Below are 17,694 nucleotides of genomic sequence, written 5' to 3' on the forward strand. Positions count from 1 at the left end.
GGCGCCTCTGCGTGCGTAGAGGTGTTAGTGAACTAATTCATTCCTCAAAGCAAACCCGTGAGAAAGAAAAGTCATAAAGTACGACTTAACTCAACTATATACAGACATGGTAGCGTCGGTCTGTAATTTGAATATATGATAAAACATAATTCTGTTAAGAGGAAACTCAAACACGAACCTCCTTTCCCAGCATTTCTACCATTCATACAGCGGGGGCCCGGGTAGGTTATTTGCAAAAACACCATTCAGATGGCGCTCACCTCTCGGCAGCGTTGTTTACGGCAGCGTGTAAAACGGCAGCGTCGCGCCGAGGTGAAGGTGTAGAAAAAAGCTCCAGTTGCCGGAAGTCTAAGAAGCATTCAGGGATGTTGGAATGCTATCGCAATCCACTCACAAAGGCGAATGTTTTAAAAATAGTAACAAATAAAAAATAGTAAATAATAAAAGAAATACAGGGTCTCTTATTATGTTATCCCACGACGACTTGAAGGCGAAAGCTCGAGTGCCGATTCATTAAAGATGGACACACGACGAACTTTGTTTCGCTATCTCTTGTTTCACATTCTCTCATTCGTCTTACTTCCCTTACTCATCCTCTTATTTCGCTTACCCACCATCTTTATCCGCTTCGTCATCCCCATTAATTCGCGTAGTGTACGTGGCTTCGTCAGCTCTCTTAATTCCAAAGGTCTAGGGTTCGACTCCACCTAAGGTCCTTGGTTCGTGTGCCTTAATAACTGTACCTTTAAACCTGTGTCTTAATTAACTTCGCCTTAATTACCACCAAAGGTGGTGGTTTCGACTACCACAAAAGTGCGATGGTTCGCCTCCCACCAAAGGTCGAGGGTTCGTGGCCTTAACACAAAAGATCATGGGTTCGACTTTGAGCAAAGATCGAGGGGTCGTAGACTTTTGTACCTTTCGTGTCGTCGGCACGTTTTCGCTCAAGGTCGACTTACTGATGAGACATATAAGGATTTCACCTTAATAAAATGTTGGAAATCCGCAGTGACCTAATGACTGCTGCAAGCAAGCTATGTGCTGCGGAGATTTCAAGAAGAATGTTCTGATGACGTCACAACTTATGTTTTAGCACACAATACACACTGATTATTGGCGGATACCTGGTTTGTTCAGACAAGCTCCCGGTCAAACATAATAACAAATACTTCGAGACACTTCACAGAACCAGTTGCACATCCATTAGAGAAATCAAAAAGCTGGTTCGTCGGTTGAAGTTGTATTCACCAGGGCACACAAGGATTTTTTCTGAGGCAAGAAGGCCAAAATTTGTGACATTGTTTACTGCAGTCGAGGTGAGAAATCGTGAAAAATTCATAGCGCAATTTCTTCTCTGACAGAAAACACATGCTGCAATTTCCCCGTGTATACGCTTCCTTTCTTGCATTTGATCGAGTGGAGGAAGTCCCTTTCTGGAGTCATCGGGCTTGGGCATGCCGTACTCCTTACGGAACCTGGTCCTAGGGTCCCGCACCTGAAGACCCTGGGAAGTGCCGGAAGTGATCTGCCTGTTTCCACGACTGCAGTAGATGCTCGCTGTCGGCGGTTGCTGTGTCCAGGGAAGACCAGAAGAATTTGGAGCGATGCTTTGTATATTGTTTATTCTTAAGTTTATCTATGTTTGCGCTTACGTTAGAGCACGTGCTTATCATACAAGTACACGAGTTGTATAGGTGAAGTCCACACATATTCCAAAATGCGCGTTGGATATGCGTAATCCTTTTGCGTGCAAATATACATTCGTGTTTCGTGGCATGATGTTTACGCCCCTGTTCTGCAGGACGCCCCTTGGCGTCAACTTTCTCGGTAGTTATAATGCGCTTTAATCTCGTGACACGCGCTTACTACTCCACCCTGATTTATAATGCATGTGTAGGCGCCGCTTTTCTCGGTGATCACGTGACGCGAGAAAACGACCACGAAAGCTGAACCCTGTAGAGGCAAAGAAAGTTACCTTTAGTTAAACGTTAGTCTTCAAACACCTTTTGTCACAGCGGCACATTCATTAGGCGCAATTGGCCAAGAATAAGCGTGTTCGTTGTGGCACATACAGAGTGCCGAAGCTATCACTTAGGGCTATACCACTTTGTCACAATGGTATATCCATCCTGGGGTGTGCGCCATCAACGAGCAGATACCCAGCGGCCAAAATCCAGGGCCATAATTGTATGTATTCACGTACCAAGTGGTACCTACGCCATGACCCAACTAGGCCAGATAGCAGCCAGCAGCAGGTTGTGTGTTCGAGCGCATACCCAGCGCCCGAATTTGTCTACTCAGCAAAACAGCAGCCGGCACACATCGAGCGGCCCAAGTTGTCTATATATCCGCACAATTACATCCGGCGAAGCAACTGCAACAAATGACCAAACCTGGGGAAAAGCCAAAGAAAGCTTCGCCTTGACGAATACCTGCGGATCCCACGCACTGTGGGAATCTACTTAAGACGAAGCTTTCGCTCGGGTGCTCCTATCTAAATACATGTAAAACGAGAATTCGTTGTTCTCGGCAACCACAGCACCAAATTTTTCGAGGTTTGTTGCATTTAAAAGAAAAATTTAAAATATAGTGACTGTTTCTTTCGAGTTTTTGATTTCGGTCGTTAATTCTTTATAAAAGTTATCAAACGTGACCATCAGGTTTACAACTCTGTAACTGAGCAATGAAAAATTATATCACAATTACGTGAATTGCATCGAATAGTACATGCAAAGATGCCAAAAGTGATATGTACGTAACACATGAATGTCAAAACAAATTATTATATGTAACTACAGCTTTTGCAGAACCCTTGCACACAAGTAACGAATTCACGTAAGATTTAAACTGATATATTGAATTTATCCGCTTTGAATAATCTAATGAATGCCGTTTACAGAACCGCAATATCTGTTCTTAATGCAGAGCTACTAATTTGTAAACTTCGTGCTTCTATTTTTTTTCGAACTTTCGCATTGTTGAAAATCCTTCAAAAAAATTCAGGCTATAAATCGAAATTCCACTTCCAAGAGTCCCCAGAATTTAACTTCCTCTCTAAAATGCAACATATTTCATTAAACCCTGTCCAGGGGTTATCTCATAAAATCGTCTGTGCGTTTTACATATATTTGAATAGGCCATGTCGGAGTTGAGCCCGAGCTAAAGGTTCCTCTTAAGTTAAGCTTTCATTGGTGTTTGAAGAAACGCTGTTCATGCTTGGACACAATATGGAAGCAGAGATTGCACGAGCCAGTGGGGCATATTTTGACTGGGCTCACTTGTTGCACTCGATCATGCACATGCCAAGCATTACGACATACGAACCAACACGACAGCATGAAGATGATTGATTGTATGATGGCGACGCAAACATGATAGCGAGCCGCCAATGCTGGAACAATCCCGATGCTAGGATGACGAAGTAAGAATGAAAGTTGGAAGGACCACCGCGGCGTCACGACCCTGCAATGAAGACAATGGAATGTCGAAAACAAGATGACGGTCATGGGATGACGCCCCCATGTTATGACGACGATGGCATGGCAACAATAGGATATCAAGGCTAAAATGATTGCAGCAGTATGTCGCAAGTGGTATGGGCGACCATGGCTCGAAGATAACGGCGTGAGGACTGCGATATGGCTCCGCTGTGACGATGACAGAGTGAAGACGGCGGCACTCTGACGATGAAAAGAGATTGAAGGAATGATCACGATGGCATGGACTTGATGTAATCACGACGACGGCATGTTAACGACGGCGTGTTGGCGTTGAAGCTCACGCCCGCCTTACGTGCCTCACATTCCACTGCGGACCGGTACTGTCCTAGCGTGCATGACTGTAGACAGCCGGAATCAGATCGCTAGAATGAGGACGACCGCATGTCAGCAACAGCATGACAACGGCGGCATGATGACAGCGAAATGTCAATCCGGATGGATGCTCATGCGTAGCGCATTTTTCCCCCACACCGAGCCCTCATTCTCAAAGTACAAGCCGTGGCTATGACGAGAAGAATACAGTAGGATCACTATGACAGAACGACGATGGTAGAACGACCATGACGACATGAGAACGCAGGGATGATCACAAATAGGGATGTAAAAATAGGAGTGCCGTCCAGTCTGTGAGATTATCGACAAAGGAACAGTCAACGAGACAGGAGCAGCGCGAAAGTCGAAGGAAGACCCAAAGAAAGTTTCCTTCTTTTAACTATGGTAACAGGTGCCGGCACACGGACGGACCAGCGCACAGACTAGGAACCACGAATTGCAGACAATACTGTCCAACCTGAGCACCACACATACATGCCGGCATGCCCCACTTTGCACGGGTGATCATATACAACTTATGTAATTTGTTAAAGAGAATCTTGTACGCTTTTGTTAATGCGATTAGCCTTCTTTGGGAACTTCATCCAGTTTGCTCTATGTTTGTCTGTCTGTCCATCCGTATCTCACTTCTTTCAATCCAACTTGGCTCACTGAGTGGTCCGCGGCTTATTGTGTAGAGCATCGGGGCTGCTTACCGGATTAGAAACGAACCATCGGACCATCTTCGGTCACTGGGTATAGAAGACTAGGCCTACCTGATGTAAGTCAAACATACAGTGTTTCCGCAAACACTCAAAAATCTTTTTAAAAATTGTATGTGGCAGATAGCATAATTGTAGTGTTTGAACTGGTCTACTCGAACAGGCAGACATCACTTGCACAAAAAATGCAAATGCGTCATCTACTAATTAAAAAATCACTTATTCGGGTTTTACCTAATCACTTCTCGGCACATATTGCAATTTACAAATTCTAGCCGGTGAGACTGCAAGGCATATTCACTTGAAAAGAATTGTGTGGATGACACCATTTAGGAGATATGCGCCGTGAAACTTGCGCTAAAAATGCGCTGTCGTTTCACTTACTTTCTTTAAAAAACGTCGTTTTAGGCACTGAAGCACAAAATGAACTGAAACGCCAATGCATTTCTCCGCAAATCTTGCGAATTAATATCTTGCAACTAGTGCCATCCGGAGAATTCGTTCCAGGTGGATCCGCCTTGCGAACTCCCCGGCTAGAATTTGTGATGCTTTCAGCTGGAGATGGTTTCTGCCGGACTTTTTGAAGCATACAATGTTTTGCGGCAATATATAAAGCAAAAAAAATTGTCGAACCATCACATACAAAAAATACCTAATGTTTCAATATTTTGCGTAAACCAAAACCTGCTATCTCTCAATATTTACACATCCAGAAATCAACAATGTATACCCAAGAAGTAATTTGTCAAGGTCGCTATAACATTTCGTTGGCCTGTTCTGTAGATTGAAGTACTCTTGAAGAATTTTTGAAAAGACATTGGCTTAACAAAGGCAAAACATATGTCATAAAAGATTCCGAATGTTTATGTAAGAAAGGAACATCGGCCATTGACCAACCGGTAGCCAAGAGCTTTTATTGTGAAAATGCGCTGTCATCTCTCGGTATACATCAGTCCGGTGTCTAATTTACGTTGTTTTATTGGTTTTCTATGACAACTATTCCATTTTCTTCTTTTTTTCTTGGGTTTTACGTGCCAAAACCAGTTCTGACCACCTGGGGTTTTTTAACCTGCACTATAACGCAAGCACGCGGCATTTTGTTATGTAAAGCTCGCGTTATAGGGATGAAGTTGGTGTTTTTCTTGCCTTTTTGCTTTGCACTTATATTAATGCCCATTATGACAGCCAACAAGATCACCCTTTTTTGTATTCATTTGTGAATGTCGAGAAGAAAATGGCTAAATAATATAGCTATTTTAAATATGGATGTGTATGCTGCACATTTTGTCTAGTTTTGGGGTCAAATGAATGTCCTTAATTTTGAAGATACTGTATTTCACTTACCAGTAGGTGAATTGGCCGCTGATAACTGCATTCAAGTTTAATTTGCATATTTATTAGCATGGTAATAACTGCACATTGGCCCACTAGTGACTGCTCATCCATAACAATCATTTCAGGTCTATTCGACAGTGACTTCATGCCGTTCTGGTTAAGTCGTCAACTATACAACAAAACAACACCAGGTCTAGGCGACATGGTAAAGGTTGCAGTGCAAATACTTTCGAAGAACTCTAAAGGCTTTGTTTTGCTCGCGGAAGGTGCGTATGAACAATTGTTTCAACTGAACATTTCTACTAAAATGGTTAGTCCGTCTACTTCTGCTTGCATCTATAGAATAAATAATTAAAACTTCGGCTAGTTCGACTGGTAAACTAGCACTAGAAAAACTACACGCGTCGTGTATTCAAGACATTCTTTATATATAACGCATTATCACCTGTTATCACCAAAAATATCCATAAAAATTTTGATACCGCAAAACAAAGGATCATTTCGGGACTTTAAATTTTACCTTCTCGTCAACACAATTCCAAACAAGTCTCCGGACAACACTAAACACTGACAGTGTATTAGCCTTGAAATAGCACGAATGGCTGCTAACGTAGAGGCCAGGATGGCCTACTGAGAAGAGCCGCATCTCCTGTCTCTGGTACGACGTGCTATGGACAACCTCAGCAAAGAAAAGAACTTGCTCTGTAAGATGTACTCGAAATATGTGTGATGCATATGGTGCCTTCAATTGATTGCGTCATAAATACATATATTCATTTACGATTAAACATAAAGCACCTCCATTTATTTTTCGAGATTGTTGCCGGTGATGATGTGCAGGAACCCAGGTGCTGCCGAGGGTGCGCTTGTTTTTTCTCTAGCTTATCTATTGATTCCCTGAAAGACATTTGGCTATAATCTTTGCAAGCATGGCCATTGCACGGGACCCCTTGCAAAGATTCAAAATTTGACTTGTGGAAGATTATTTCTAAGGGAAAAACTCACTGCCGCATGGCAGTGACATTGAGATGTCCGCACTTCAATACAAAACGTAACGCAATGAATACATGGTCATGTCCTGAGAGCGAAAGGAAATCTTGAGCCCATTATTTAAGACAGCGCAACTATATTCGCGCGGCACCCGAAGGGAAATGAACGAGTGCCCAGAATAAAGCTTACTTTTATGTTGCTTGCCAAACCCCATGGTCGTATCAGTTATACTGATATATAAATGCTACTACATTTGCCAACGTCCTTTTATTGCGATAGCAATTATATGGACACTCCAAGCGGATTTCTGGCATCGACGTCGCCGTGAGGTTCCATATAAATTCCAAGGGCGATAAAATCATTGCCGCACGCTGTATGCTGTATGTGGGCGTGAACGCATGCGAGGGACACGTGCTTTCACGGGGAGCGAACGCACGGCGGAGAGCAAACGCGACGTCTTCCGTTGCGCGAAAGGCCGTGGGGGATGGGAGGGAGAGAAGGGGGGAGACGTCATGCTGCGGCACCAAATGCGTATCTTGCGACCGGGCGCAAGGAGAAAAGCGGGAAGTCAGCGCGGGCGGGAGGGGGGGGGGGGCGGCTTCTGCTTTGCGAGCAACTGCGTACTTGTACTTTGCGCGGCGATGGGCGGTAGCGCACACCGTATCTTGAAGGCGATCTGCAACACGGCTCCTACCTTTGTATGCGCTGTGCTCTCGTCGCTCAATTTCCGTTGAAGCGATAGACCGCACGAACCTTCGCTCGCGGCTGCTGGTGCGTTTGCTCACGCCAGCATTTTGACAGTGGTTGTGTGTGGTCCTCGCGTGGGATCGTCGAGTGTTTGCTTCTGCGCGCGGACACCATTCTTGTTAATTCAATTAGTAAGCGAAGGTGTCCAAGTTTATACAGCGGATAAAACTGCTGTCCTTACTTCGTTTAGCTCTCTACTAATTTGCTATAGCAATTATTGCTTCGCTTTCGGGCGCAAGTGCGAATTTTTTTCATCAATCATTACCAAAGTTCCGTGTCACTGCTTAGTACTCACACTACGTTTTGCTGCTTGTTCGAGTTACAAGTAATTTACAGACCCACGTCACCATTTTACATCAATAGTTCTTATCTCCTAGTCGTTTTTACATTCGCAGGTGTCTGTCCTTCGATAGAAACCCAGACTACTTTGACAATAAAAAAATAAATTATGTAGATCCAACACACTTGTTAGAATCTATTGGATGCGAAGCTTTAGTAAAACTATTAGAATAGCTTTTATTAAATGGCCTCTACTAAATAAGTCCTTGTGCAACTAACAGCAATGCACACAATTTCGTTTACTTTCGCCCTATGGAACCTGTTCTCTTACAATGTTTGTTTATCCTCACAAAGGTCACAACTTTAATACCATGTAATCTTCATGTGTATGCTCTACATCGCTCACAAGCAATGCCGAAGTGCGAACTGCAAACCAAAAGGATGTGCAGTGGGACGTATACCCAGCGATTTCACAAGGATGAAGGCAATGCAAGATGCTTCTTGGGAGATGAATGGTGATGACAGGTGTATGTACTGATATGTACGACAGATATCTGACTATATTTAAGAATTACATGCCTGCAACAAAGTGGCACACAGCCATTTTTAAGGATTGGCCTAGTTCGCGCACACACCCAGTTGTACATGCCAAATTGATAACTCAATGAAAATTGAGTAAGTCAAAGAATCAATTAAATATTCGACGCCATTCCATTAAGAGGTCATCGTGCTTTAGAGATACCTGTGAGCCGAAAATACTTGTTCCTGTTTTGTGTAGGAACTCAAATTTATTGTGTTCTTCAGGCGAAACAGAGGTGTGCTTACTCTCGCTACTTTGACCGTCAGCGTATAAGCCCGCTCACTGGTACTCTCCTTCGGCCCACATATGACCTTCATTTATGTGTTCATATGCATAACCGCCGAGATACTGACCGGCCGAGCAGACTGCAGCTATGCCACCCGGGAGGCTAAGACAAAAAATATTCGCTTGATAAGTTACTCTGCCCAGCAACAATTCAGACTTCGCACCAAAATATTACCGCTCAAAGATTCTACCTTCCATTCTTCCATTCCGCCGTTGCTGAAGCAAATAGTACTGCGCATTGACAATACTCTAGGCAGCCTCATAAGCGCTCGTATAACAGATTGGCTCACGCCCTGCTCTGAATCATTTCCATTATAAGTACCGACGTGAAAGACTATAACGAAGTCACTGGCGAGAAGCCAAATGCTGGGTAGGAATGAAGAGGAAGAAAACCCGGCAAAACCCTTTTCACGATGAATTTCGACGCTAATGGGGTTTGCATTAATGCAGTGTAGCCACATACTGTATTGCCAACGCCGAAACAGGTACATGGACGTGCATATAGTGCTTAAAAATGTTTCAAAAACAATTTTACGCTTACCGCTGCACGGCTCGCGCTCAAATTTTGCAGAAGAATCGCACGTCGACTTGGAGCAGTGCGTATGTGGTAATCGTTTTGTGTTAGTCTTAAGTGAACCTCTTTGCTGCCAAATTGGATCACTGGGTATGCGCGCGTACGCGTGTGCTGCTCTACGACAAAAATAAAATATGCTTTCATTTTCTCCGGTGCTGGGTGGAATCAAGCCCACGACATACGGGTTTCTCATGGACCGCACCCCGACGCTTTAGCAGAGTGCGCCTCAAATGCACTGTGGATATGTGCCGATTTTCAATAAACTTCTTTCACGCTAATGCTTTAGGGAACTGCGCCATAAGCGCACTGGACATCTGTCGAGCTTCCATGAAGCTCTCGCCAAATTGGGTCTGAGTACGTGCCACTGAGTGTGCGGCACGTGAGCGAGCAATGCTCAACGTTCGCACGCACTGACGTGCCATGCTTCTGGTCTCGGAAGCCACGCGCGGACTTTTCTTCAGCGACACTGAGTGGCGCCATTTGTCTAGTTAGAAGAGTTAGAAGCGCGCGAGAGGAACGCGGCTGCCGCATTACGCGTTTCTCGATGTTCGCCAGGCACTGGCGCGCCATGCATTTCGGAGGCAACGCGCATGCTCCGCAGCAGCGCTACTAGATGGCGCCGAGTGTACACATCTCATACTAAAACAAAAAGGACAACGGAGATTTACAACGATAACACAAAGGGCAGTGCCTTGCTATTTGAGGCTCGAGCCGGTTGCCTGAGGACGAAAACATATCGGAACAAATATTCGGAACTAGATGAGACATGTGTATGCTGCTGTAAAGATCCAGAGACCACTCAGCACATCCTGATGGAATGCGACGGGATCCACCCACCGAGAACCATAGGTAACGTGCAACTCCCAGAAGCGTTTGGGTTTAAAGTGGAAGGAAACATAAACAGATCAGCCGTAGAGATCAGCAAGAGACGGTTAGAGTACTGGTGGAAAAAAAAGCAAGGAAATGATGGATACGACCTGATCTCTTAAAATCATAGGCAGCGGCACAAGGTAAATTTTTGAAAAAGAAAAATAATAATGAAAGGTATACAAAAATGCTATATAAAGAACATGTATAGTATACCTGATTAAATCAAGCAGGCTAGGTGACTATTTGTCGCCGCCCCGTTTCAAAGGGGATGCCAATAAATCATCATCATCATCACCATCATACACAAATTAATTAGACGGAGACGATACGTTGCGTCACTATATTGACTGAAAGCTAAGCGCATTGATGTCGACAGTCACCGTGAGATGGGCCGCTTGCTTACTCCACTGTTTGCCCGATGGTTCGCTTTGAACCCTGTTCTCTCAGCACATCTGCTCGATGCTCTAACCATTCGACTACGAAATACACAGTGATCCATGTTGTTGGGAAAACGATTAGATACACAGAAACATACTTAGCCCCCGAAAGTGCGGGAATTACCCTAAGAAAGATAACGCATTAAAAGGTTAATTCATTTTTTATGGAAATATATTCAATGAAATTCTTAATTAATTTTAGTAGGAAAAGTGCAAAGGAAATTGGGTTAAATGGAGTGTCATATCCCGTTAACTTGAACACCGAAAACGCAGTCGTTGAAACCTGGATCATTGCGCAGATATGCCTGAGGGGTAATACTGAGTTATGGGATGAAGATGTTGCGAAACATTAACAATGTAAGCGGGAGAGGCCTATCACCGGATACTGGGGAAGCAGTTGCTTTTCTGTACGTCGGTTTATTATTGGTTATTTTTACTTTGCAACAGCAACAATAACAATGGTAACAGTAGACCGAATATACTGAGAAATGATGGCGACATGATCACCGTTACCAGTGAAGATATATTGGTGGTATAAGGGAATGCCAAGCTCAATGAGTACAACCTGCGATGAGTCGTCATCAATGCTACAGGTACCACGCTGTGATGGCTACTCTGTAGTTGAGCGAACACTGGTCGGATTAGCACCTTAGATTGCAAGGAACAACATTACTTGCCGACGCATCAAAATGTACCAGAGCAAGTGTGTTTTGTGAAGACAGCTACTTGAGCCGAAAGTTATCAATGCGGCTGAATGGACACGAAAAAAATTTGTGTAGAACAATATGGGCGTGCTATTTTATCTTATTTTTGTTGAAAATAATGGACACACGAATGTAGCCGCACTTCTCCTGAAGTGGCAGGGAAATATCCATCTGGCATCAAAAGTACCAAGCTGGAACAGTTCCCTAAGTCGAAGAACATCACATTTTATTGGAAATAAGCGTTAACAGTCATAAACGTAGCTTTTTTCAGCTCTTATATTACAAGGTGTTGGTAGTAGCTGGAGCGTACGTCCATGGATGTCTACTGAAATGATAGGCACCTGTTTTATTGGCAGAGACAATATAGATGGAGTTCACAAGAGGATGGTTGTAGGATCTCATGTGTAACGTATGTTGCACTGACTTTGGCAGTGACCCATGCACTTTTCAGCGGACAGGTTATTTCTTTACAAAATTCATCGAAACAAGTAATGTTAGACAATAAAAACCATTCCGAAGTATTGTAAAATGATTTATGCACGTCAAGAGCACTCCAACAGCAGTGAACCAATGTAATTAGGCAAATGAATGTTGCCCGGTGTCCGACCTGCCACTAGTTTGGCCCATAAATCTTTCGTAAACGGTCGACACTAAATGCATACTGAAGCATCATGAAATGGTATAAGTATGTGCATCAGCAGCACCTTCAAATATTATGTTACGCATCGTAATTGAACAAGAAATCATCGCGCCGCGGATTTGTCCGGTATAACACTAGCTTATAAGTCTGTCTTAGCACGTGTTGGAGCCGTCTTATTGAAAGCTGCAGCTGCGTCTAGTGATTTCGCCTCATGGTGTTAAGGATGTTCGGCTGCCTGTGACTCATGCTCACATTGCCTGTGCAGAGTGATTGGGAATCGCATCGGAAGATAACAAAAGCAGCCTGCTTACTGAGCTTGCTCTACCGCACACAGTGCAACATGAATTGCGCAGTTGCGTGTTTATCTTTGCATGCATTGAATGCCTAGCGCTGCAAATGCATTACGTGCATTGCGTGATGTTTTTTGTGTGTTTTGCCACTCTTGTTGAGCTAGTAGAAATGAATTGCTCGGTTCTAAACATTCAAGCCTTAATAATACCCAAGAAAACCAACGTCAGACTTTCAAACTAATACATTGATACAAAAAAAAGAAAGAAGTACACATCAAGTATTATTTCGAAGTGCCGATATTGCGCACCACTTTATTGGACGGTTGTTCTTAGCTCCTTTTGTGAGTGTCTAACTACCTTTCTGTTGTAGGTGGACGCATCGACCACGCTCATCACGTTAACCTCGCGCAGCTCGCCCTGCAGGAGACCGTGGAGTTTGAAGGAGTGGTCGGGGCGATATCACAAATTCTTCCTGAAAATGAAACACTTATCGTCGTTACGGCAGATCATTCTCACACCTTAAACATTGCAGGTCACCCACCACGAGGAACCAACATCCTTGGTAAATAGTAACGTTTCTAGGCATTTATTCTGCTTTAGCTTATCGTTTATAATTTCACTGACTGACTAATGCCTCTCCGCGCGCCCTAGAATTAACACTGTTCGGCGTCTGCCGATGCTACTTTCACAATCTCACCATACCAGCTTCTCCTCTGTCGTCCCCGTGTGCATCTATGCTGCATTGGCACCCATTCTGCCACTCTAGTACTTAACCACCGGTTCACCATCGCAGGCTTGTACTCCTAAAAAAACAATTGCCGACCCGAATGGGAATTGGCTCCTTTGGCACGACTACCTCAATCGTAAACTTTGCTCTAGCTACAATTTAAATATTGACGAGTCGAAAGAGCTAAGCTTCTCAGTGACTGCCACGGAAATTCAGATTTCCGATGTTTTTGATGAAAAGGTTGGCTTGAACATTCTTGATTGGTTTAATGACTCTTCAATAAGTGCTTCAATGACCTTTGCCCACATCTAAACAAATACCGCATTGGAATATTTCTCAACGTCGAAACTTTCTTTATGTGCATGCTTAAAAAAACCAAGGTTGAATTCTCAAAACCAATACACGTGGAACCACATCAAGGTTCTACAATTCCCCATTAAGCGGAGGTAACATGTCTACCCTCGCTCATGTTCAGCAGGAGCGCATGGCAAAATGGCGCAGAAGTATTGAATGCTTGAAGGCATAAAGTGTAAAATTGTAGCAGAGCTTTGTACATTAAAAAGTAGGCCGGTAATGTTCCATAGAGTGTCATAACATCCAGAGGGCATTCAGCATCTATAAGTGTGGAACGTTCAATATAACACAAAGGGAGACTATGTAGCATAAGTATATTAGGAAATACTGCAAGGATTAAGGTAAAATGTAGCGTCTTGTAGCGAAATAACAAAACAACTTTAATTACAAAACGTTTCATGCATACCTTGGCAGTGTGCCTTTAATATTTCGTAACTGACGCTAGTGTCTTCTAACCTGTTGAGAGGGCTTCCCTTCAAAACTGACTTGCATCGATTCTACCACACAACTATGTATGCGCTGAATAGATTATTTCATGGTATTATCAACATATACTGGTTGTCGCAGTTATACAATTTCTGTCGTCAACCACTCCTAATACGGCATTGCCGAAATAGCATCCTTCTTTTTTTGCATTGTTTTCAGGAATTCCTCTTTTCACGAAATCCTAAACCTATAATTGTGTGCCCGCCGACGCTTTATTCTTACAATAGCTACAGAGTGATCTTTCTGTACTTTCAAAAAAAGGTTTTGCTGGAACAACAGAGACAGAAAAGCCAGTTGAATACACCGTGCTTTCCTACGGCGTTGGACCAGGAGGGTATAGACCACTTGTGAATGTGACTTTAAAAAACACAAGTAAGTTGCCTTACCTGTAGCTAACGTTTCACTTACCTTTTTCCGCACAGAGATATAGTTCGACGCTGAATGCTTTTACATTGCATTCTTTCATTTGAATGAATATTTGTTATTAGCTAACTGTGATGCACTTTTCTTCCCATCAGCGGACATTTTTTTTCGACAGCAAGCGGCATTTCCCATGAAGTTGGCCCCTCATGGTGGTGAGGACGTGGCCGTCTACGCCAAGGGAACCTGGGCGCACCTCTTCACTGGCGTCCATGACCAGACGTACATTCCCTACGTCATGGCCTATGCAGCGTGCATAGGACAGTTCAACGGCACCGAGTGCCACGAGTGCAAGTCGTAAACCTAGCTTCTAGCGTTGTGAGAGGGGGACATGGCGGTGGGAATCACTCCATCAATTGGACAACCTCGTCTATGCAAACATGTGCCCCCTACTGCTCAGTCAGATGATGGACAGGCGCTACCTACTTTACGTAGCGCGTAAAAATATTTCGCCACATATTTGGGTGTTCGTCGAGAATACCAAATCCTATAACAAATAGAAAGACTGAGTCAACATCTATAAAACAAAACGCCTATCACGTTCTGAAATACATGGGGCCTACAGTAATGCATAAAAAAACTGCGATTTTACAATAAACGTTCTGCCGAAGCACAATGGTATCCCGCCGCACTTGCATGCCAATAAATGTTATACGGATATTCGGTTCCTTCCTCACTCATTTAAAGAAGAAATAAACTTTATTTGAAGAGCCGGTACTTTGCTTTTAGCGGCCTCATGTGTCGGCTTATTTAAACGTGCAATAAAGTGCTGGCTTCTTGCCACACATGAAGTTATAATACAAACGCTGTGCAGCCTTTACACCAAGAACAACACTGGTTACGAATTAAAGTCGTTTTCTTTTATTCGCACCATTCGGTTTTCTTTACCTATGCAATTATTGCAGCCGCAAAGCTTCTGTTGCTGGTAACATCATTTCTGTCTGGGAGCCAAAACATCGCAAGCATTGATGTTTACGCCGATCCCATCGTACGCAGGCACATATACAATACTTATGTGCCCGGAAAAGCCTCGAAGAGTCCCCTTTGAAATGTGGCTTTACCGGCGACTCTCGTCCTTACAGCTACAGAGGTAAACCAAGTGAATTTTGTCGCAGCATGTCAGAAACTTGTACGGTGATAAATGTTTGCTTGAGATAAAATACTCCCCATGCATACATGCAAGAGCACCATCAATGCGTGGCAGAGCGTGCACGCCCCAACCGCCGTGGTGGCTCAGTCAGCTAAGGCATTGCGCTGCTGAGCACGAGATCGCGGGATCGAATCCCGGCCACAGCGGCCGCATATCGATGGAGGTGAAATGCAATAACGCGATGAAGGTGAATTGCAATTCTAGTTCATGAGCTGGTCTACTCGAAGAGTCGGACATTACTTGCACAAGAAATTGAAATGCATAATCGAATAATTAACAGAAATTCACTGATTAGGTTTTTAACTAATTACCTGATGGCCCATATTGCAATTTCTAAATTGTAGCCGTGGAGTTCACAAGGCTGATCCGCTTGGAACGAATTTCTCGCGATGACACAAGTTTAGAGATATCAATTCCCGAATTTTGCGGAGGAATGCATTGGCGTTCCAGTTAGGTTCTTTACAAAACGTCGCTTTTTGCATTGAAGCACAAAATTAACTGGAACGCCAATGCATTTCAAATTTTTGTGCAAGTAATGTCAGCCTCTTCGAGTAGACCAGCTCATGAACTAGAATTGTGCTATCTGCCACAGTCAACCTTAAATAAATTTTGAAAGTGTTCGCTGAAACACCCTGTATATACATATATACGAGGTCTGTTAGAAAAGTATCCGACCTTTGGCCGAAGAAAAAAAAAACTGGCATAACTGGAGCGTTGGAAACCTAATCACCCTCAAAGTAGTCTCCTTGGGACTCCACACACTGCTCCCATCGGTGCTGCCATTGTTGGAAGCATCCCAAGAAGGCCTATTTCGGAATGGAGTTTAGCTCAGCTGTCATTGCGGCCATAATGTCCTCTCTTGTCTGAAATCGCCCTCCTTTCAATGGCTACTTGATTTTTTGAAACAGCCAGAAGTCGCAGGGGGCCATATCAGGAGAGTAAGGAGCATGTTGAACTACAGGAGTCTGGTGTTTCGCCAAAAAAGTCTGAATCAAGTGCGAGAAATGTGCAGGAGCATTGTCGTGATAGATGCGCCAATTTCCTGTTGACCACAACTCCGGTCTCTTGTGCCGCACAGCATCACGTAGGCGACGGAGGACATCCCTATAGTACTCTGGTAATTGTTTGACCCTGTAGTGCGTACTCATGGTGTACCACACCGCGTGAGTCAAAGAAAGCAGTCAGCATCACTTTGACGTTGCTGCGCAACCACTGTGACGACTGGGATTTGGTTTCCGGGGCGTACCCGTACACCCAAGACTCGTCACTAGTGATTATGGTGTTCATGAAGTCAGGATCACTGTTTGTGGAATCCAGCATGTCCTATGAGACTTCAACATTAAGTTGCTTTTGCTCCACCGTGAGCAGCTTCGGCACAAATTTCGCAGCAACTCTCTTCATGGACAAATCTTCGCTGATAATGGAATGTGCAGGAAAAGTGCTGATGCCCACCTCTTCCGCAATTTCTCGGATAGTCACACGACGGTCCCGCATCACCACAGCGTTTACTTCGGAAATGACCTGGTCATTTCGGCATGTTGATGGCCGACCGGAGCGTGGCTCGCTCTCCACCGATGTGCGGCCGTCTTTAAACCACTTGTACCACTCCTTAATCTGTGTGCTGCTCATAGCATCGTCACCGAATGCTGTCTGAATCTTCGGAATGATTTCCACTTGGCTATCGCCCAGTTTCTGTCAAAGTTTGTTGCAGTAGCGCTGCTCCAGTCGCTCCGGCATTTTCCTTTCAATAAAAAAAAACCAAGGAGAGCGCTGCGCCCTACCTCACTCAAACGCTGCGTACCAGCGACTTACGCTATCGGCAGGCGGGAAAACATTCACGCATGCACACGAAGGTTCAAGGTCGGCTGATGCAAACGTTTGTTTCATATACATCAGGTTTTCGCAAAAAATACCTCTTATATATATAGACCTCTTATATATATTGCAACTGACGGTGGTCTGCTTCGTACCCCCGTCATTTACTGCGGGGGTTGGTTTAAAAATCTGCTTGGTTTAAAAATCTATTTACAGGAATATTATATTATATTATTATACAACGAAAAAAATTAGGGGCAAATGGGCGGTCGTTTTGTAGGGGCCGTCTTGCTTCGGCCTCCAAACACCTTGTGTCTGCGGCGACCCTTCCAGCACAACTCCAAAAGCAACACTTTCGCAACACTCTTCGTGCGTTCACCTCAGAGTCTCCTCTCTCTCGGTAAACCCAACCCTCCACTCTGTAAACGGGTGTGGCGGCGGCTACAATGGGTCAACCCGCTCGAGCCAGTAGAGCAC

General features: G+C 44.1%; 1 protein-coding gene and 1 pseudogene across 1 annotated transcript; one reads left to right on the top strand and one right to left on the bottom strand.

The window, feature by feature from the left end:
• Nucleotides 1-5,998: 5,998 nt before the first annotated feature.
• On the top strand, nucleotides 5,999-14,954 carry LOC119438438 (alkaline phosphatase, tissue-nonspecific isozyme-like). Its single transcript, XM_037704785.2, has 4 exons — nucleotides 5,999-6,135; nucleotides 12,636-12,827; nucleotides 14,094-14,204; nucleotides 14,351-14,954. The coding sequence occupies exons 1-4, from the start codon at nucleotides 6,015-6,017 to the stop codon at nucleotides 14,551-14,553; spliced, it is 627 nt and encodes a 208-aa protein (XP_037560713.1). The 5' UTR covers nucleotides 5,999-6,014; the 3' UTR covers nucleotides 14,554-14,954.
• A 1,672-nt stretch (nucleotides 14,955-16,626) lies between these two features.
• On the bottom strand, nucleotides 16,627-17,139 carry LOC119449727 (protein GVQW3-like; annotated as a pseudogene).
• Nucleotides 17,140-17,694: the final 555 nt, after the last annotated feature.

This window comes from Dermacentor silvarum, chromosome 1 (assembly GCF_013339745.2).
Source record: "Dermacentor silvarum isolate Dsil-2018 chromosome 1, BIME_Dsil_1.4, whole genome shotgun sequence".
NCBI lineage: Eukaryota > Metazoa > Arthropoda > Arachnida > Ixodida > Ixodidae > Dermacentor > Dermacentor silvarum.